The following is a 22743-nucleotide window of genomic DNA, read 5'->3' as shown; positions in this document are numbered from 1 at the left end:
AGAGATTCCACTTACTTGATTTGTCTTGAGCTTTGTACCTCAGTTTCTTTGCTTATCCAGGCAAAAATCATCCCATAAGGAACATTCACCCAGAATTCCTAAATATCAAATATTCTCTGAAGTTCTATTTTGATATTTTCATAGTGATTACAATTGATTGATGGCATATAATAAATCATTCACAGAAGCACTAAAAATCTTCAGTAAAGGTGTCAGTCAGTAATTTAATGCTTTTTTGTCCCTGTTGTTTCTCTTGTAAAAAAGAGTCAGAATTCTCCAGAACTTTTAGTTTTGTAAACTATTGCCCAACTTTTGGCCCTTATCTTGTCAAAAGTAAATATCTGCCAATTGTAATTCACCATATGAGTTGAGATGTTATTAAGGAAACTGAGTGCAACCCATGAGATTCTTGTCCAGGACAGGGTCAGTCAATGCTATCCAATAATCGACTCTGTTCCCTGCATGGTAGGTGGATAGCAGTTGCAATTATTGTCATTTTGTGTCTGGGGAAATGTAGACAGGAGAGTTAAGTGACTTCCTCACGGTCATATTGTGAATCAATGGCATTCCAAGGAACAGAACTTGGAATACACTTAACCAGATCACCTCTTAAATGGTTTGAACTTTAGCATGAGGATAGTGAAAAATTTTCCACTGTATGCCAGTATACACGTCAAAATTATTTCTTAGATCCAGAGTCATGCATTTATTATCTCTGAGATAAAGGCTGTAAAAAGAGACCCCAAATAAATTGGTCTATAGCTATTATCATTTGGAAGTTTAAATACGTTTTTGTGAAAATGGAGAGAATGATAATGACTAGTAGTTAAGAAGGAGAAAATTCATTTCTATTTTTGAGCTAGTTTAGTGCATTAGTAGCTTACAACTTTCTTAATGGCTTGTATACTATTGATTTCAGACATAAGGGAGTTGTGTCTTTATTTACATGCTTTGCCACATACCAGCAGCAGTAAAAAACTCCTCTTCCTTTAATGTGTCACATAGGCCACATTTCCTGAGAAAAGAAACTACAAACTATTTTCAGCTCCTAAGGAAGAGTCATCTGTACACTCATCGATTAAAAACTTAGTCTCATAGCTTAATTTAGTTCTTAAAATAAAATAAAATATATAATGAAAAGAAAGCAAATTTTAAGTGCTAGATATGTGAATATATTTTTATTTTTTATTCAGTAGGAAATAGCTATCATTTATTGTGAACTCAGTATGTATCAAGCCTTATGCTAAGGAGCTTAAAGAAAACTTCATATCAGAAAGCTTCATCATTTAGTTTCTTTAATAGGTTAGAACTGAAGCATGGATAACTAATCCTGAGATTTTACAAATGTCAAGTTATTTTAGACCCCGAATTAGGCTTATGATAGATAATAAATGACAGATATTTGATACTGCTTCTTTGATTTTTATATTTTGGTCAGATTTTCCATTGACCATTCTTATAATTCCTTCCATTCATATATTTAATTTTATTGCTATTGTACACTATTGCCTCAATAAAGTGTGTTTTTAGTATTCTGAACCTAGTAACCACATTTTTGTAAAGCTTTCTGAGGTGATTTCTTCCAATTTCCCCATTTATAGGTGAACTAGAAATCAGCACCTGGAAATATTAATACATAGGCATTGTAGGTATCACATGTTCCCTGTGAATAATCAAATAAGTAAATTCTGCTTATATGATTTATCCTTTTTAAATGTTCTGTCTCAAACCTATTTACTTCTTCTACTATTGGATTATGTATGAACTTCTTTTTTGACAAGATGATTGAATAGACAATCTCATGAAATTTTATGGCCTTGATTATTATTATCGAATCACTTTTATTTCAGAGTTCTTTTTTATTTGAGAAAAAGTCATAGGTCCCAGGTGCTATGGTTGTGAATATGGTAGTTCAGGGGTATAGATAGTTTTCTACCATCCCACATTTTAAATTGCAAGTGCAAGAAGCAAGTTTGCATACTGTTCAAAATATGGCATATACAAAGAATAGTACTATGCCAGTGCATTAAGTTTACTGTGTATAAGAAAATAGCACCTCAAACCTCAGGATGCTAATTAGGGAGGGCTGCCTTAATAAACCCTGCCCATAACATTTTTATTCTTCACCCAGATAGTTTGTAATACACATACACACTTGAATATGTTTATATGCACCATATACACATTAATCCTTAGGATTTTATATATGTGCTTCTCTATATACATATGATTTATAAATGTATACTGTACTGTTTACCAATGTGTATTCATTGTTTACATAAGGATCTATCAATGTATATACATACATAGATAAACATAGTATCATTTCAAGCTATAGTTTGTTATACTTCTACCTTCTGAAGCATACTATTAATAAAATTAAATAAGGTATATGCTTTTCTAACATATGTGAGGAATTACATTAAGTTTGAATTAATTTAAAATTTTAATACGTTAGAAATGTGAGAAGTCATACATTTATATTAAGGAGTAGATTTAAATATGTCAGATATTAAATTATACTTTTGTATTAAATTTAACATTGTAGTTCTAGAGCAAACAATTATATTCAATAGATTTTTATATGAAAAATTAAACCTGGAAAGTTTTATTATATGACTTTAATAAAACAATGATATGTCTCTGTTCTTAAATGAACAAGTTTTATGAACATCCTATAATGATCGCTTTTTCCTAAAATGTATTTTGACATAGTGGAATGATTATAAATCTAATTATCACCTGTTTTAGGCTAAGATGACTCAATTGCCTGAGGCAGAAAAGGAAAAGATAGCTGAGCAAGTTGCTGATTTCAAGAAAGTAAAGAGTAAGCTGGATGCTGAGATTGAGATATGGGACGATACGAGCAACGATATCATTGTTCTCGCCAAGAAGATGTGTATGATCATGATGGAGATGACAGACTTCACAAGGTAATTATGTGGGAAATGATGTGTCATATTTATAATGTTAGAAACATTTGTCACATTAGTGAAAGCTTAAGTTTCTCTGGGTGTCAGGTGCTAAAAATTAAGTGGTATGGGAAAAGCAAATAATAAAGAATTAGAAAGTTGTAGGTAGGTCTTTCTAGAGGTTTTGGTAAATAAATGTGGCAGAGTTTCTCATAAACTGCTGAGGAATAATTATAGAAACCAATTTATGTCCTCACTCTCAGGAACCTTCTCTGTGTATCGTATTAGCTTTTTTTTCTTTTTTTATTACAAAGAAAGTGGTAAATCAAGTTATGATCTCTATTGGAGCTATCCGAATGACTGATTTTCATAGCTACATACTGAGATATCAACTAGATATATTTGAAATTACAGTGACTTAATGATATACACAAAGGAATCATACATTGTCTGTATATTCTAGAAGTAATAAACATGTTTCTTATAGCTTCAAAATATTATTTTACAGAGTTAGCCAAAGAGCAATACCAGTTACTAAAATGTAACTACCTTACCATTTACTAAAATGTACAAAACTACAACAATTAAAATAATTTAGTCATGATGTAATTATAAAAGCCAAAGAACAGAAGAATACTCTGAAGCAGACCTAGTATAATTACAAAACTATTTACTTATATCCCTATACATTAAGCACAAAAATAACTTTTAGATGGAGTAATGAAATAAATGTAATTTAAAAATAATAATAAATGGAAAAAATATACATGAATATTTCATTAAAATTAAGATTGAGAAAAGCTTTCTAAGCATTATAGACAAAGAACTCATAAAAAAGGATCATTAAATTGAATGGCATTAAAAATTCTAAATATCAATAGAATGTCCTAAACAACACCTAAATATAAATGGATAATTGGGTAAAATCTGTAACAAAAAATAACAAAAATTTGATGTCATTTGTATATAAAGAATACTTACAGACATTAAAACATTTTTAAATGTCCTAGGAGAAGAATGGGCAAAAGACATGAGCAAATAGCTCACCAATTTCTCCCCATAAAAGGTATGAGCCATAAGTATGTGAAAATATTTTAACCTAAAATATTTAAAATAACATACCTTTTAATTCTGTAAAACTGGCCAAAACTTTTAAAATAGCCCTTTACAGATAAGGTACGGTAATGAAAGCATATATTGATATAAATCTTGTGGTAATTTGGCAATATGTATAAACTAAAAACTTTCATAAACTTTTAATATCTACATCTAACTATATCTGTATATTATATATACAATTTCATAAAGGATACCTGTTAGATATCTGTTTATGTTTGCCCCTCTTGGTTCTTGCCATTTTTTTCTAACCCCCTACCATGACTTCTAAATGTCTTACCATTTCCTTTCATACACAGAATTCAGTTTTAACCTATTGCTCAGTCTCTACAAAGATTCTGAGAAACTTCTCCCCCTCTACTCCACACGTATATTTTATATATATATAAAACATAGACATGAATGCGCCTGTGTATAAGAAACAAACTATACTACAGTGTTATTAAATACTGACTATGTTTTGGTAGTTTAGTGGTGGGTAAGTTAATTACTTTTACTTTTACTTTTCTATAATTTGTTAATTTTCTATGATAAGTATATAGGTATTTTAAATAATTTATAATTTTGCTTCAAGTTAGTCCTAGGAGAGTGGAAGTTGACTAAACTTAAATCATTTCATGCCAACTTTCCCAAAAGTTAAGACTAAAAAGAAGCACAAATAAAACCTTAAGTGATGTCAGCTTTCAACATTATTAAGATACAGAAAATAGTGTGAGTTTCAAAGTACTGCCTTTAAGTAGAGAAATAAACACCAAATTCCAACAGAGCTACTGCTGGTACTCTGTCATCGACATAAACCTATGGATCTGGAAAGCAGGCATTGAGAAAATTAAAACACCTAGTAGAAATGGGAGGAATGTGAAAAGGCAATAGATAAAGCACAAAAGAAAATTGGACAAAAATGAGAACACCTGATGCTAAGTGCTAAAATACTGAACCACAGGTCTGGGACTTGTCATTTTACAACATTAACTATAGAGATTGAGCTTAAAATTGAATGGGTCTGGATTTGGGAAATGTCACTTTTGAGAAAAAAACGGAAAATACAGGACAAGTGACACTGAAGGTATGTCAGTGATCGAAAAGGACATAGATAGGAAATAAGAAGGAACCTAGAGAAATGAAAGAGAATCACAATATATGTCAACCCCACCCCTTCCCCACCACCACCAAAAATGTTACCCATTAAAGAAAGTATACTTCACAATAATGATTAAAGAGAGTGTTCTTGGTCCAGGAGCCCTGTCTAAAATCAAAAAGATTCAGACCGATGCAATGCAAAGCTACATAATGAGATATAGAAAATGAACGTGTTTCTGGGTACATATGCAAAGGAAATGAAATAATTATCTTTAGGAGTTACTGGTATTCCCACATTCACTGCAGCATTACTCACAACAGTCAAGATATGGAAACAGTCTTAGTGTCCATCAATGAATGAATAGATAGAGAAAATGTCATATATAAAAAGTAAATTTGTGTGTATGATAAATTTAAATAAATGATACATATGAATTTTTTCAGCCATAAGAAAGGAAACCCTACTCATTTGTGGCACATGGATGACCCTGGAGAGCATTATGCTAAGTGAAATAAGCTAGACAGAGAAAGACCAACACTGGATGGTATCACTTATATGTGGAATCTTTAAAAAAAAAAAAAAGTCAAACAGAGAATAGAATGGTGGGGGTTGGAGGGCGGGAGAAGTAGAGAGATGCTGATCAAAGATTACAAACTTTCAGTTATAAGATGAGTAAGTTCTGAGGATCTAATATATAGCATGTTGACCACAACTATTAATACTTGAAATTTGCTGAGAGTAGATCTTAAGAGTTCTCAAGCAAAAAAGGTAATTACGTAAGGTAACGGATGTGTTAAGTAACTTGATTATGGTAGTCATTTCCATTGTATACATATATCAAATCATCACATTGTACACTATAAATATATTACAGTTTTGTCAATTATGCCTCAATAAAGCTGAAAAAAGTGAGAATCTAAACAATTCAGCTGATGAAAACCTTCCATCTAGAAAACAAATACAAAACAACAATAAAGCTATAACACAACACTCCAAACTACAGTGAATTTCAAAAAATAGAGTTGAAGATACTTGTTTTTAAAACCTGGACTCAGAAGATCAAAAACTAAGAAGATAAATTTAAAAAGAAAAAATGAAATAAGGAATGCAATGAGTTAATAAAACTTAGGGAAAAAATTAAAGGCCAAAAATATCTAAAAAATAAAAAAATTATAAAGTGTCCAGAGGAAAATAGATTCAGGTAAAAATTCCATAAGGGGAGGACAAGCAGGAGATTAACCAAGAGAATGACTGTGAGATAAAGATTTAAAAAAAAATAAGAAAAGGCTCAGAGAAAAAAAGCTTGAAATGGAGAAGAGGCAAAGGAGATCTGATAGACATATGTTAAACACTTTGAAAAAAAAAGAAATAATAAAACAACTAATATTTAAAAGTATAAACCAAGAAAGTTTTCCATACATAATACTAAACTTAAATTTACATGTTGAAAGGCGTTACCATATTCCTAGGAAATTTGACCCAGACAACACTAAACACAAACACACACACACACACACGTACGTTTACCTCATATATAAAAAATACTCATATATTATATATAGCAATACTATGTTCTACATATTATATATATATATATGGAGAGATAAATAGCAAAGTGAAACCAATTGAATAATAACAATTTATGAGAAACATCCTTACCTCCACAAAGTGGAGGCAGGTACTTTTAACCTTATTATTTCATTCCATGTGATTATCTCTATATCTCTAAACAATACACTTTCTGAGATATGGTTTATTGACTTTTCCTGCAAATGAGAATGTAGGTCATTTATATGACTGTTCATCTTTTCTTCTATCTTTTCCTTGGTTTCATGAATTTATATATTTTACTATTTATATTTATAGACCTTGATAATATTATGTTATCCATAAAGTATTTCTTGCTATATGTATATTAGTTATAGCTCAACTTCTCACTCTGTATGTTGAAGAAATACCCACTCTTACTCTTTCTTTTGCCTGTTACTGCTTCCTCTTCTACATCTCATTTGTAACCCAACTTCTTTCTAGTATACCTCTTTTATATTGATAGTTAATGTAACATTTACATTCTTCTAAATAACTAAATCACCCATGCTTATTCTATTGGTTTATTCTGAAAGTGAAGATTAATAAATAAAATGTTTATGACACTGATATAATTAACCTAGATAGGAAACACACATGAAGGAAACATATTTCCAGTAGAAAGCTGAATTAGAGTTTAGACGTAAAGTACCCATACATTTATATGGGAAACAACACATCATGGAAAGAAACCTGAACTAAGAACTATGTTTTAACATCAGTTTGATAAATGTGTCAATGAGAGTTCTGTTAACCTTTTTCACCATATTGTATAAAGAGTATATATATATAGGCAGAATCTAAAATTAGAAGGAAAAGCAATCAAGGACAAAGCCATGAGAAAAAAAAGCTTTTAAGGAGTGGGCAGAGGAGATAGAATCCCATAAAGACAGAGCACTCAATAAGAAATTGTGTAATATGCAAAGAACGATTCTTGGGCCAGAGTTAAGGAAGTTTCAGTGAGTTATCAATTAAGTGTTTTACTTGAAGAGATCCTAATTAAAGTAAAGATTGAAAAGATAGTATAGTTTTGGCAGTTCTCAATTTATGGTTGCTTTTGTTTGAGTAGCTTCACTAAATTTTAGGTGAGAGATTAAAAAGCTTTATTAATTCATTACGAAGTAGATGAGAAAAGAGCAGATGATAAAACAAAGATACTCAAAGTAGTAACTTAAAGGAGGCAAATGATCAAGACAAAATTTAGAGATTTCTGTATAGCTTGAATATATTCTAGGTTGAAGGGACAGGGGAAATGGGGAGGGATAGAATGAAACTGTAAAAGTTATTCAACTTTTATTCAATAGCTATAGCCAAAAATGAGACAAAAGGGTAGAGCATAAACACTGAGAAATAGGGAAAGAAAGAAACAAACAAAAACAGATATAAGAATTAACCTGCATGAGTTTACATGGTGTATCTTCTAGCCTTAGCTAGAATGTCCATCATAGAAGCCTTTCCTGGCCAAATGGCATAAAGACTTCCTCCAACCTCTCTCTCTATGTTACAAGATCCTGTTACTTTCTACTTTACAGTTAGCACTTCTTGGATTACCTAGTTCATTTGTTTACATATGCTCTTCCTCCATATCCCTAATGGAGCGTAAGTGGTGTGAAAATATGAAATTTGAATTATTACTATTTTTTAATTTTAGTTAATTAATTAATTTATTTATTTTTGGCTGTGTTGGGTCTTCATTTCTGTGCGAGGGCTTTCTCTAGTTGTGGCAAGCGTGGACCACTCTTCATTGTGGTGCGCGGGCCTCTCACTATCGCGGCCTCTCTTGTTGCAGAGCACAGGCTCCAGACGCGCAGGCTCAGCGATTGTGGCTCACGGGCCCAGCTGCTCCACGGCATGTGGGATCTTCCCAGACCAGGGCTCAAACCCGTGTCCCCTGCATTGGCAGGCAGATTCTCAACCACTGCGCCACCAGGGAAGCCCTGAATTATTTTTTTTATACCCAGAACTTACAACAGCCTAAATAGAATACATATATATATACATATATGTAGTTGCACATACTATAGCATATTCATATGCATATATATGTATAGTATACAATAATGTGTTGAATGAATTAAGACATTTAACAATTTCAATTAATTAATTAAAAAAAAAGAAAAACAACTTGAACTCAGAAGGAGCCAGGAATTAGCAAATACCCAAACAAACAAAAAACAGTGGAGTAACATAAATTTAAGCTCTTGACACCAACTCGTGTTTATTCCTTAACCCATATATAGATCCTAAATGTTGAACACAAAGATTTTAATTTTAATGTCCATATGGCATTAAGAGGAGACACATAGTCAGGGGAGCTAGAGATGAGGTCCTTGGAAAAGCCTAGAGCTGTGCCTCTAAAAAGGAAACTAGAAATATTTCTATGCAACAGCCTGAGGGAGCATCAAAATTATTTTCCTTGGAGTCTAGGTCAAATAAAGGTCTTTAAGAAATAGTGACTTCAAGTCTATGACCTATTAAACTGATGAGTTTCAAATTACATAACCAGAAAAGGCTACCTTTAGAGAAGAATTAAGATGCAAGAAGCAATGGTGAGCAAAGAAATCAGAAACCATGCTGGTCTATTCAAATAAGCTTTGGCGGAACAATGACGACAGCACAGAAAGACTGTGTGAAGTGGCAGCATTACACAGGGAACATGTAAATGAGATCAGAGTTAAATGGTCTATTTTTATATTCAGGGAAAATTTAGAAGTATTAATACTATACTTTGCTACATAAAGAATGCATATAGTGCCTTTTAATATTTCCAAGGGATCTCTAAAATAAAATTTTCATATTAATGGATTAAATTAATGTGGAGGGCTAGAAGTTAGAAAATGAGAAAAATATAGAGAAGAAAATGTGGCGTGAATATAAAAATTCAATCATTTTATGATACATGCTAGGTATATCAGTATTTCTAATGTGTAAATGTAGCAAGCTTAGTAGTTTTAAAAAGTGTAAGTACAATACTACTATAAGTACAAACAGCAACAACAACAAAATCTATCATTTAACAGAGGCATATAGGAATACTTTTCCTAGGAACCATGGGAAAGAGTAGGAAACATCTCTTTCTGAAAGAGGAAGGAAATGTATGAATAAACAGAGGGAATTTGAGGAAGTATATGCCTAATAGATTCTACTTGCTAAGTGATGTCAACTGTGGAATATGTGAAGCCTTGAAAAGACAAACGTGGACTGAGAGCTTGGGTAGCAAAACAGAAACAGATATGGGGATATAAAAGGTAGTTAACCTGAAAGATTATTCATTCAGTCATTTACTTAGTCACCAGTTCAAAACCTAATGCATTTATTAGCAGAGTGAATAGATTCTCTTCACCTGTTCTGAGAGAACTAGTGAATTAGACTTACCTGAAATCCTAGGATGTTAAGGAATTTTCAGTAGAATTCAGGGGGATGAGAGAATTGAAACTACAAGAAAGAATATGTTGAAATAACTGACTGGACCCAGACTGGGACAGAAGGGAAATAAGGTTGGAGAGTAGAACAAAAGGTGGAAAGGTAAGGATATGTCACCAACAGGTGATAAAGATATAGACTTTAGTTTTCCCTGCTCTATATCGGTTTCCCTCCCAAAGGAATTAATGTTTTACTGTTGACATACTTTGAATCAAGTTGGAAAGGATGCTGAAATATGACTTTGGAAAGGATGCTCAGTGACTTTGAGAGTGTCGTAATCTGTAACTAGTGTGTTAGAAGAAGATTCACAACTCCACAGAGTGATAACTCATTGGAAAATAAGACATGTGTCATGTTTTGCAAAAGCTAATCAGTCCAACATGCTCACAACCTATAGGTGTTGCTGCCAAAGGCAGCCACAGAACAGGAATACTGTGTTCAAATTGTAGTAAAGGTAGGGGAGCAAAATTGAATTTCAGATTCTGACAATCTTTTACATTCGAACTGCACCCACATTCAGTTTAATTTCAGTTCATATAAACTGTGATAAATCTCCAATTGTTTTAAAATGGAGGAAACCTTGTTCTCATTTTCACTTCCAATTGTTTTAAGAGTTTTTCTCAGACACTACAATGTTTTACTGAGGTTTAAGTTTAGCAGTTTTATATATAGATTATTCCTTAATTCTACCCACGTCACATTTATCTCATTGGAGGTGTTTTAGTTTGTTTGCCGTGGGAGCTGCCAGTATAGTATTTGTCAACAAGTAGTCGATCAGTTGGTAGGCATACAGTCTCTGTCCCACATATAGATTTTTAAATAGCTGTATATTTTTTAAATAAGAAAAAATAATAAATTATATTCTCTAAAGTGCTACTGAATGCTCTGTTTTCTCATTTTCTTTAGCTACTATTTTATTATTAATAAGAGGCATAATAGTAAACTTTGAATGCTTACTCTGTACTGCACTATGATGAATATATATGTTTTCTCATTTTTATTTTCAGGACAGTTTGATTATTATATTCTCCAATTTATTGTTAAACTGAGATTCATAGAGGTCAGGTAAATTGCTCCAGGACACACAAATGAGTCTGAATTGGAGCTGGTTCAATTTCAGAATCTGGGTACCTACTCATTGTATTACAAATCTTCACCCTTGTGCTAAACAGAACAAGAGCCAGTCCTTTCTTCAAGGAGAAACAAAAATGACACATTAAAAATAAGAATAATTGTATGTTTCTAGCTGTAAATACATTGGGATTTCGGAAGAGAGGGATTAGCAGTGGAGACCAGAGTACGCAGAGAACGAAACCTGAACAAGTGAAGTTTGTATTTGACTTTGAGTGAGATATGGGGATTGAATTGCGGAGTGAGATGACATAAGTGATAAAACCCCCAGGATGGAGGCCGGGAAGTAGGAACGAGTTCGGTCCATTTGGGGGCTCTCAGAAAACTATATAAATACAGGAAGAAGTTAAGATGGGCATGAAGAAAGTGATAGCTTATGTAAGGCATTAGAAAATGGACAGGTTTTTTTGTTTGTTTGTTTAAATGAAGTAGAAAATAGGGAACTATTCAAGAATTGTAATCAGGATGGTGGCATGATAGAAAAAAATAAATCTAAGTATGACATGTGGTAAGAAGGACAGGCACTTTTGGATGGCAATGCCAGCAGAGACTCAACCCATGGGGGTCTAGCCGCAACTTGAGAGACCCAAATAATTAGACAGGCTCTGACAATTCTGATAGAGGCTAGTAGGATCTTTTTTTTTTTTTTTTAACATCTTTATTGGAGTATAATTGCTTTACAGTGTTGTGTTAGTTTCTGCTGTACAACAAAGTGAATCAGCTATACATATACATATATCCCCATATCCCCTCCCTCTTGCGTCTCCCTCCCACCCTCCCTATACCACCCCTCTAGGTGGTCACAAAGCACCGAGCTGATCTCCCTGTGCTTTGCAGCTGCTTCCCACTAGCTATCTGTTTTACATTTGGTAGTGTATATATGTGGCTAATAGAATCTTGATAAATTCCTAGAAAGTATTGTACCAGGGGCTGGAAAAATTACTTCTGTAAAACTTGATGTAACCATGTCTGAGCATTGACACAAGCCCCTTGGCTTTGCAACCATTTAGTGCTTCTTCCAGCCTAAAGGGGAGAGGTGGAGCAGGTTTTACTCTGGTTCTTTGTGTATTTCTGTCACTACCATCGTGATACACTCATTCCAGGGCAGAAAAGTCAGGCTTTAGTGTTTTAAAAATGATTTCCCCTTGTTGAAGGACCATCCACACAGGCACATAAGCTATGTTACATTATTACACTGAACCTGTGACATCTTCTAATAATTCAGCATTCCTGTTCTTCAGCCTCTGGGACTTTGCAGAATCAGACTGAAGGACTTAAGGCTTGCTAGACGAAAGCAAGCCTTTCCCCCTTGCACTGATTGGTTTCCCAGGGAAGCATCTTCCAAATTCCTGCCTGAAATGTAAGGGTTCTGGGAGCAGAGATGTGGAGCGTGGAGTCGCTGGTAGTCTCTACATTTAGTATTAAGAATTCGGATGTTCGCTTAATACCCCTGTTGTCAGTGAAAGGTACTATACCCTTTAAATAAGTCTAAAAACCTCTAATGCAAAGACTCTATTTTATTCTCTTCAGAGAATAATCTCCAGACTTTTCCTGGGATGACAGAGAGGCAGATATTCAATGGTGTAGAACAGGGGATGGAATCAAACTGCTACTTTCGGTCTCTCCTTTCACCCCAAATTTCAGTCATACGTATCTTTCTGTTTAAATCAGTTTGATGCTTAGTTTTCCCACTGCTGATTTAGACTCTGACTTTCTTGGATTGACTGTAGTATTTCCCACTTGCGTCTGCTTCCGAGTTTCCTAATATTTCTTGCTGTTGCCTCTTCTCACATTTTGTCCTCTCCATCCTAATAGGTTTAGGGTTTTAGAAGAAGAAGAAAAAAAAAAGAAAAAATAAAAGGCAGTTCATCTGTATTTTCAGTGATGCTTGGAGGAGAAGAAAAGTTATATATAGGTGACAATTTGCCATCTTAACCTGCAAACCCACTAGGATTTACTAGGGTTGTGAAAGTTTTCTCTTCATGATATTTGGAAGTTAGAATATTTAATGTTTTCTTCATGAGTAATGCTCCCCCCTTTCCTTTTCTCACCACAGGTAAATTCTGTCCAAGCAGTATCTTGACTAAACTGAGTTTCTACATTTCATGGTTTACATAACACTTGAGAACATCTAATTCTTTTCCCTCATTTGAACAGGAGACAAGCTCTAGGTAAAACTTTCTAGATAATTGTATCTTTTATGGTCACTTAAGATGCATTTTTAAAAGTCGCTGAAAATTTATGGGAAAAAGATAAAACTGCTAACTCTTCCTCAAATAAGAAATACAAAACTTCATCTTTGTCAAAAAATGATGATTTCTAAGTGTGTACCAACTGTAATGTTACTATGAATACAGTTAAAAAACTGAAAATACCTAGAGAAAAGTCATGCTGCTTTAAGCACTAATATTCTTTAAACTACTTATTCAAAAATATACCAGGGTGGTTTATCTATCCTCATCAAATTTTATATTTTAAGATACAATGCAGTGTCAGTTTTCACTTGAAAAAATGATGTACTAGATTGTAGACTTTTCTATAACATTTTTGGGGGTTATTTACTGAACATCTGTAGAATATCAGCCACTGTCCTGGTATGAAGCATATACCAATACCTACAGTGGAGAATTTGGAACTAGGGTAGACTAAGATAGAAGAGGTGAGGAGAACCGGAATATGGACAGCAAGGCAGAAAGATGAAAGAAAAAGATCTGAAGGAATGATAATAAAGTAGGAGTGGACATGGTGACAGCAGACATTGAGCTCTGAGAGAAACTGAAGAAACTTGCTAGGAGTTGAGATATAAATAGGGAAAGGGCTGGACTGGCTTATCCTATGTAGTTAATACCGCAACCAGCAGTTCTTCTGGTTTTATTTTTCTACACTATCTGTATGTTCTCAGAATCTTGGCCAAACCAGCAAGCTAAGCCTACTTGTCTGCTAATGGGCCAGTTTTCTCAGGCATTTTATCACTCTAACCATTTTAAGCGTGGCCTGCTGCACTCAAGAGTTATCCTAGCTATACTTCAATAAAATTTAAAAAAAGAAAAGAAAATACAAGAATTGCATTTAAAAAGAAGTTAACCTAAAGTACAGAGGAGTGTGTGGATGTAAAGGGGTTTCCAGTAAAACACTGAGCTCTCAGCTTTCCTTATATCCAGGGTATCCTAAGTAATGACTGGGCAGTAAAAGCTGTCCACGTGAAGGAAAAGGAAAAGAGCCCTCATGAATATTCATGTAGAAATCATGTTGCATTCATCTGTAGAAAGAGAGTCCTTGGATGAGGCAACTGTAGAGTGATGGCAGATGACGAACTATGTTTGGAAGTCGGGGTGCTTTTATTCTCACTATCTCCCACTGGACCCAAGCTTGTATTTAAGAAACCTTTTTGCCCCACCTTCCTTTTCCAAGATGCAATCCTGAGACATGAAATAGCAAATGAGCAGAGAGAAGGGTAGAAGCTCACCTTTCATCTATTCAGCTGGAACTTCAGAATTAAAGCCTTTTTGGAAGCATAAACGTATGGAATTCATATGTTCTATGCCTTACATCCTTTTGTTTGTTAAATACAGAATCTCTTCACACATGGTTTGTTTTACTTTCTGAGGTGAAGCGTTTATATTCTAACACAATATGTTAACAACATGAGCAATTTAAATGTTTTAGCCCACACAGCAAAGAGGATAAGAAATATTGGTGAGTTTTATGTTTCTTCCTTTTAAAAGCAGTTTTATGTCTTATGATTTAAACTATAAGAGCAGAGAAAGGAGACTTTTGCTTTACTTGATAAAACTACCTAATTCTCTTCCCCTTAGGTATTAAAAATATATATAAATATATAGCAAATAATTGAAAATATAAAATATGAGATATGTAGATCACTTAAGATTTTGAAAAGGCCTTCCAATTTATAACTTTAAGAAAGCATTCATTCTACGTTTGAAATAAATATTGTATCAAGGAGGAGGAATTATTTTTCTGTGCTCTAAATGATGGCTCTTTTTTTTCTCTTGGACATTGTGTTAGAGTAATTACAGGCTATTATTATTGCCTTTTGCATGAATATTCTCCCTGTAAAGAATCGGTTTGTTTTACTTTGTGGAGCCTTGAATCACTGGAAACATTATACAGTAATGCCAATGAGAAATACTTTAACATAAAAGAGAATAATTCTGTCTGCCATTTATTTTTACATGATAAAAATTTGCATGTACTCTGATATGATAAGTAATGGGCAAAAATTCAGTTTATATAACACCTCAGTAATTGTTTATTAAAATTCACTGAGAGTGAGAGCACACTCTTCTGTGAAATCTGGTATTTCAATGTCTGGCTGTGGGGAGTTTATCAGAGAATTTGGTGAAATGACTCTGCCAGTTTCCAAGTGGCAAAACGGTTCTGTATTGTGTGAATCTGCAGAGATTTCAGGAGGGTAGAATTAAATTATGAATTGTCTTAGAACACTGGAGCCTAAACTGTTAGAAATGTGGGAATAAACAAAGAACAGCCAAACGAAAACATACAGAGACTATTCAGAGCTCACTGTAGCCATCACCACTTGCTTTTGGCAGTGACACAAAGGCCGTCAGGGAAGAGGGAAAGCTTTAAAATGGAAAAAAGGGAAGACTTCGGGTATCTCTGATTGGAGATGAATGACACAGGGAAGAAGCAGGGCATCGTATGTAATTGGTTTGGGTAGCACATTTTGCTTTCTCTGATTGTTACTGAATTTAAAGCAGGGGCAAATAGAGCTAGGCTGGCTGTTGTTGTTCAAGTCCATTCTGGGCCAGTTGCTACAGAGACTGTGGTTTAATTTCTTGACGTAGTTGCTGCAGAAGTTGTGGGTCAAAGCTCTCTTGTCATATTTAGTCTGGTCATTGCCCCTTTGTCTATTCAGTCTCTCAGAAATTTAACTGATAATCATTTATTTGAGTTGGTGATGGAGAGATAATTATGTAAACAATATTGGATTAATTTTATATTTAAAAACAAAATACTGTATTTAAAAAAGAAGAGCAATCTGTGAAAATCTGTATCCTAAATCAATGTCCAATGAGTTTAAAAGTAACTGGTTAAAAGAAAAAAACAGTGATATATTCCAATAGATGAATCTTTGTAAATATAAGTAATTTTATCAGTTTTATTCTTGCTGTGGTTCAAGAACCGTTAATTAGTGCAGTTTGGAGTTAATTTTCCCTTCTATAGTACTTCGATGAGTATAGTCTACAAATAGGCTATTTTTTCACTTTGATAACTTAAATTCCCACTCTTATGCCTAACTCTCTCCGTCTAAAAGTTTTAACACCTTATCCTCAACCTTATCATGTTCTCTTCCCTCAGATCCTTTCATTTTTCCGCTACTTTTAGTCATTTTATTTCGCCTTTCTTATACAGCCTAGACCACTTGGCCTACACTGTAACAACCACTCTCTTGATCTCTTTGTCTCTCGCGACCACATGACATGCAAAATCTCAACCCTGCTTCAGTCCAAACACTGCCTCCTTCTGTCTTTTGCTTGGGCTTCAGATTGTGAATTTCACCCCTTCTTTCCTTATGATCAGGGATGTGTTTGTACCAGGAGATGTTAGAGAAAGAGGGAGCCTCAAAGAGATACTAAATTCTTATTACTCTGGTATGTAGTGGCTTGTCATTTTTAATGTGGGGCAGAAGGATCCTCCCTCTAGATGAACTTCTCTCTTACTTTCTTTAAGGCTTTGGGTTCTGTTGAGCACTCTACCTTGATTACAGGTAATTTCCTCTTCTTGTCCCATCCTTCACTTGGAATAAGTATCCACGTTGAAGGCAGTCTTTGGATATTTACATTTTGTGACCATATTCCCCGATTGTGGGTGAGAATTGATCTCAGTGCCCTCACCTGGGTGCTCACAGACTCATTAGCCAGGCCCTTTCTGCTTTGTCTTGCCAACAAATGCACTGGTCAGTTGCATGCAACTATATAAATATTCATTATCGTTGTAATTATCATGACAGTTAAAATGTGAGGCTGCCTTCCTTTGCTCATAGGAAAGGTCAAGGCCATCAGAGTGGCCATTTAGTGATTTCTCCATGGAAGCTTACTCTTTGCTTTCAAATATTTATGTTTATTTTCTTAGATTCATTTTTACTATAAACATAGGATTTATTTTACAAATGCTTATTAATGGATTTTTTTATTGGATTAAAATATTTTTGTCTGTTGATAGTAACAACAAAAAGACAAAAAAAAAAATCATAATTCCATTATTGTGGAGACCAAAACATCCAGAGTTTTAAATTAGATATTCTTGGGAATTAAATGTTTTAGAAGGGTGTACTATATTTTGAGTTTTCCTTAGGAAAACACCCTTAACCCCCCCAAATTCCACCATTATTTGCAGAGAATATTTCCTTATGTCCTACAAGGAAAAACTAAAACTTCAGGAAGTGTTTCCATCATATTTGTGATCTGATGGAATTGATAGTATGTGGGAGAGTAGAAATAAAAATGAAAGGAAATGATTTGTAGGAATAAAAACATTAAATATATTATTTTTCCCTTTGAACTTTGAAAATCTTTTGTTGTTGTTGTTCATCATAATTTGCCCACATACGTAGGGAACATATTCACAGTTGTCTTATGGATAATTTATTGCAACTATTTGGGACCTACAAAATGTTTTTAAAGTTCATCAACATATTATGACCTTGGAAAAAGAAGCTGAATTATATTTAATGGAAGTTTTGACTTTTTAGTTTAAACAGATATTAACTACCTAAGGAATTATTTTTCAAGTAAATAAAGGAAAAACAAAATGTAGTGATATAAAGTCCATGAAGATGCTAAGAGAAGTCAAATATTCATTGAACTATTTGTTCATTCATGTACTCACTCATTTATTTATGCATGCATTTAAAAATATTTAGTGAGCACCTATTATACATTGGTTCTATTCTTCATATAGAAAGCAGAAATCTAGATTTGGATTCAATGTTTGCCCTCAAGGATTTGTAGAAATTAGGGAAGGAATAAATGTAGCTATTAGGAACCCAGGAAGTGACCAGCTGTGCCTTGAGCAAAATACTTTACAGAAGAGGAACTGTTTGAGCTCAGTCTTGAAGAATGAGTGGGATTTTCCCAGGGGAGGAAGAAGAAAAGCACTTCAAAGAAGGAATGTGAAATGTAGGGCATGATTAGAAGGAAGAGAAGCAGGAGATGTAATGGGGTGAGTTGGGAGCACCATCATAAAGGACTTGGATTTGGAATTTCAACTTATAAAAATCTGGGGATGCCAGTGTTTAAGATGACTCTAATGTGTTGCATATGAAAAATAGGGGAAAATAAAGGTGCTTTTTTTAAAAAATTTTACTGGAATCTGAGTTTTGAAGAAAAGATAATTTTGAGGATAGAGTTCCAATACAGATATTTTGAATTTCAGATAAAACATGTAAGTGAAAATATCTAATTTCCTATTGAAAAGAGGAATGAGAGTTTAGAATAATACTGGGTATAGATATAAATTTGGGAATTATTCTCAAAGAGACTATTGTTCAAGCTGTTAAGAGTCAATGAGTTTCTCAAGGCAGGCTATGTGAAAATAGAAGAAAACTGTAGTCTGGGTATTAAAATCTATTCAAGGGACTTCCCTGGCGGTCCAGTGGTTAGGACTTCACGCTTCCACTGCAGGGGGCAAGGGTTCTGTCCCTGGTCAGGGAACAAAGATCCCACAAGCCACATTCAGCATGGCCAAAAATAATAATAATAATATAATAATAATTTAAAAATAAAAAATAAAATAATAAAATCTATTCAAAAATGTAAAATATTAAAATACCAAATACTCATTAGCCTGCCTTTCTTTCATAAATTATTAAAAAGTTCTTGTACATGTGATAATGTACCATCTTAATGGGCCCAGAAATGGGAATATTTTCTGTGTCCCATGGATCCCTTGCAGACCCAAATGGTCATGTCTCTATGGAAAAAAGAGCTGTACTTTCCTCAGTTCCTTTTTTCAGATAGGAGTTTAGTAGTCTAGAAGAATATATACTTATATTTTCAGTAGTCCTTCAATGTAACAAAAAAAGAAATGAAAATTTAACTTTGAATCTGTACCACAGTACTCTCATTTGCCCTGGGGTAGGAATATATAATAGCAGCAGGGTTCAAGCAATGAACATTTTCTTTTTCATTTCATTTTTAAGCTAAAGCTAGAGCACCTTATATTATTAGAAGGCAGTGTTAGTAAAGATGTCACGAGAAATACCAAAATAATAAGTAAATATATAAATGTACTCTACACAGAATATTTTAATGTTATAACGATTAGTAATATTTTTGTTTAATGTTTTTTACCTTACGCTTTGCTTTTTGAGTGTGGTTTAAGAGCAGGGGTTGTAGTGCCACAGCAAATTTTCAAGTGTACATAATTTGAGCAGAAAACAAAGAAAGCCACAACAATTTGGGATTTGGGTAGATGAAACCTAGCAATATGTCATGAGTGTGTATTGGAAGTGACTCTCATTTCTTCCCAATATGGAGTACTTTGGCTTTTGAGATGTTTCTTTAGGCTTAGAGTACACAAGAAGCTTTCTAATATCTGCTTAATTGAAATAAACAGTGCCAACAAAATTCTAAGTGTATAAGACTTTTAGGTTTTTTTGTTTGTTTTCCCAGCAGATTATTTTTCTCATTGAATTTTTCCAGGTGCATATGAAAGTACTATGCACATGGAAAATGCCAAGAGGTTATCATTTGTTTGTCTCGTATTTAATGATAAATACCGGCTTTAGAATTCAGCACACCAGGTTCAAATCCTGACTTGGTTACTGGATGCTTTTTGTGGTGTGGATACATCACTTACACTCTCCAAATTCAGGTTTTCTGTTTTGTTTTGTTTTTTTCTCATTAACATGAGGAAAGCAAAACCCACCTGATAGGCTTTCTGTGACAATTATATAGGTAATGCATATAAAAACCACTGGGTTATAGAGTAGGGATATTATAAATGGTGACTAATATTTTCAAATGATTTTAAATTCTTTAAAATCTAACGTGAATAGGCAAGAGAAAAAGCCCTAGGAAAAAGTGGGTGTGGAATTTTAAATTCCTTACAGAATCCCACAAAATTTAGAGAGAACATGGGACATACAGGCATAATGCATGGGGGGGGGGGAATGAGAAAGTTTATAGTCAACAGCTGATGGCAAAGAGAGGTTGAAATATTTTGGCCATAAAACGGCATGGATCAATCATCATGGATACTAATCCATGATTAATAATATTAAAGGAGAGCCAAAGGATGAAGTACAGTAGGGAGAGGAATAGGTTATATCCTGCATTGCCAGAAATGAGAAGATAAAATTTCCTCAGGTAGGCATTTCTAGTCAGTTTCAAAATAGACAATTATTGAAGGGTGTTGTTTAAAATAGCTTATAAAATTTGCTTTGGTATACTCTTGATTTTTCTGGATAAAGAATGTGATTATAAAGCAATGAAACTCTACATTTAAAAAAAGTAGACCTCTTACATTTTTAGACACATCATAACTAACATCATGATATCCCTTGAGGTCTACCTCCTACAAAATATTTTATTAGAAAGGGCAGATTCATTCATTGCAGGACTGTCGATTTGCCAGCCGGTCACCATATGTTAGACTGGTGTTTAACAATGAGTATGGGCTGACCCCTGCTGAAGAACATGGATAGTACCAGGGTACCTGAGGCAACTGCAACCCACAAGTGAAAACACCCTCTCTCAGATTTGTAATGGAATACCAAGAGATGTCAAGGTGAGTCACATCACGTAAATGTCACCTGCTCTGACAGCATTCAGGACATCTGCCCATGGTGCTTTTCTTCCAATTTTCTCCTTGTATAATGAAGCAACTCTAAGATGACAGTGGAGACTGGTAGTCTTTTACAGTGTACCGATAGAAAAGAACATTTTGTATTTCAAATCTGGCTCATTTGTTATAGTTAAGGGCAGATACTAAATCGCAATTGCCCTTGATGAGAGCAAAACTCATTTAATATAATTACATGGAACAATTAACCTAAAAAAAATTAACCTAAAAAAAAATAGTCCTGAATAGCTGTATAGTACTTAATGACTGCATTGCCAGTGGAATTGCTGACTTTGGGGTCAATATCTGTCCCTATTTTTAATAAAGAAAGATATGTTAAAGTTACTATTTTTAGCAAATTCCATATTCTAACAAACAGACAAATGGTTCAGTATTTAAAAGACAGCCTCTAGTATATTTCCAAGTCATGATTTCTTACTCTTTCTTTTCCATGTTTGCTTGTTTACTTTTAGGTGTTCTCTCCTTCATATTGACATTAAATCATTTATCTTTCTCTAATTATTCTAGGCTGTTTTTTTCTTCTACTACCCCGATAGCTACTTTATGTTTGCTACTTTCCATGGATATTGCTTATCAACACACCTTCTGGTTTCTTCTCTTCTGTTTGTCTGGGCTCAACATACTTGGTTTTTATTCGTCAATTTTGCCTTTTCTTTCTACAATCTGCTTCTCTTATCTTGTCCTCTAATAGACCTATTCTCCATCAACGCATTCTTTTTTTATTTTTCCAACTCCTCCTATTTCTCCTTTCAACATTTGCCTCTTCCCCATGACCCTCCTTAGCGATATCTCATCAATGATTCTTTCCCTTTATTTTTGCCCCTTTCATTTTTTGCTTCTTTCTTACAAGTGACTTACTTCCGATGTTTCTGTGCCATCTCTTTCTCCTTATATTTATATAATTATGTCCATATCATTCTTTTTCCTACAGCTTCCTTTACTCACGCTTAGAAATAAGTATTTATTGAGGTTCACTACATGCCGACAATATAAGGGCCTAATATGACACAGACCTTGCCTTGAAGGAGTTCCCATCTAGAAGAGACAGACACATAAATCAACAAGATAAGATAAATATGTAGAAAGTGCAGGGATACAAAGAGATACAGGATTTTATAGAAGCCCTAGGGAATGTGCTGTGGCTTAGGAGAGGGTGGCATCAAGAAAAATTTTCCTGGATGGTGTGTTACCTTGGCTAAGTCTTGAAGGATGAGTAGTAAGTAAATTGGCATTGCTAGAGTGTAATTGGAAGGCAGAGAATGTGGAGAGGGAGCTTGAAGACGGGAAATGGTCTTGCTGTAGAGGGAGTGATTTGTCATACTGAGAAGCATGGAAATGAACAGGTATCTTGGATGCATTTGAAGCAGGAAATAGCCATAACTGATATTCATTTTGACCGTATATTTGGTCAGCTATTTAGAGAATAGACTTGAGAGATATACTTGGATGGTGGTAGGCTTGCCAGCTGAAGACTATTTTATGAAAATCTGGATCAGGATGGCAAAGAGAAATACCAGAGAGAGCAGATTCAAGAATTATTTATGTGAAAAAGTTGACAGAACTTAATTGCTGATTGAATATGGGTAATAAGGGAAAGGATGATTCTTGGAGTAACTAGGTGGACGAAGATGTCAAAAGTTAAGAGAG

At 34.0% G+C, this 22743-nt stretch overlaps 1 protein-coding gene across 5 annotated transcripts in view; it reads left to right on the top strand.

Annotated features, from left to right (window-relative positions):
* The window catches only part of CTNNA3 (catenin alpha 3), a 1737547-nt gene that overhangs the window by 1584778 nt on the left and 130026 nt on the right, over window positions 1-22743 (top strand). For all 5 annotated transcript variants that reach the window (XM_082408616.1, XM_082408615.1, XM_082408617.1 and 2 more), the window contains one exon: window positions 2752-2933. In XM_082408616.1, coding sequence (XP_082264742.1) covers window positions 2752-2933 — 182 coding nt within the window. The remainder of the gene's footprint in view (window positions 1-2751; window positions 2934-22743) is intronic.

This window comes from Balaenoptera borealis (assembly GCF_965194805.1).
Source record: "Balaenoptera borealis genome assembly, chromosome: 10".
NCBI classification, from domain to species: domain Eukaryota; kingdom Metazoa; phylum Chordata; class Mammalia; order Artiodactyla; family Balaenopteridae; genus Balaenoptera; species Balaenoptera borealis.
This window is presented reverse-complemented; position numbering and strand designations above follow the sequence as displayed.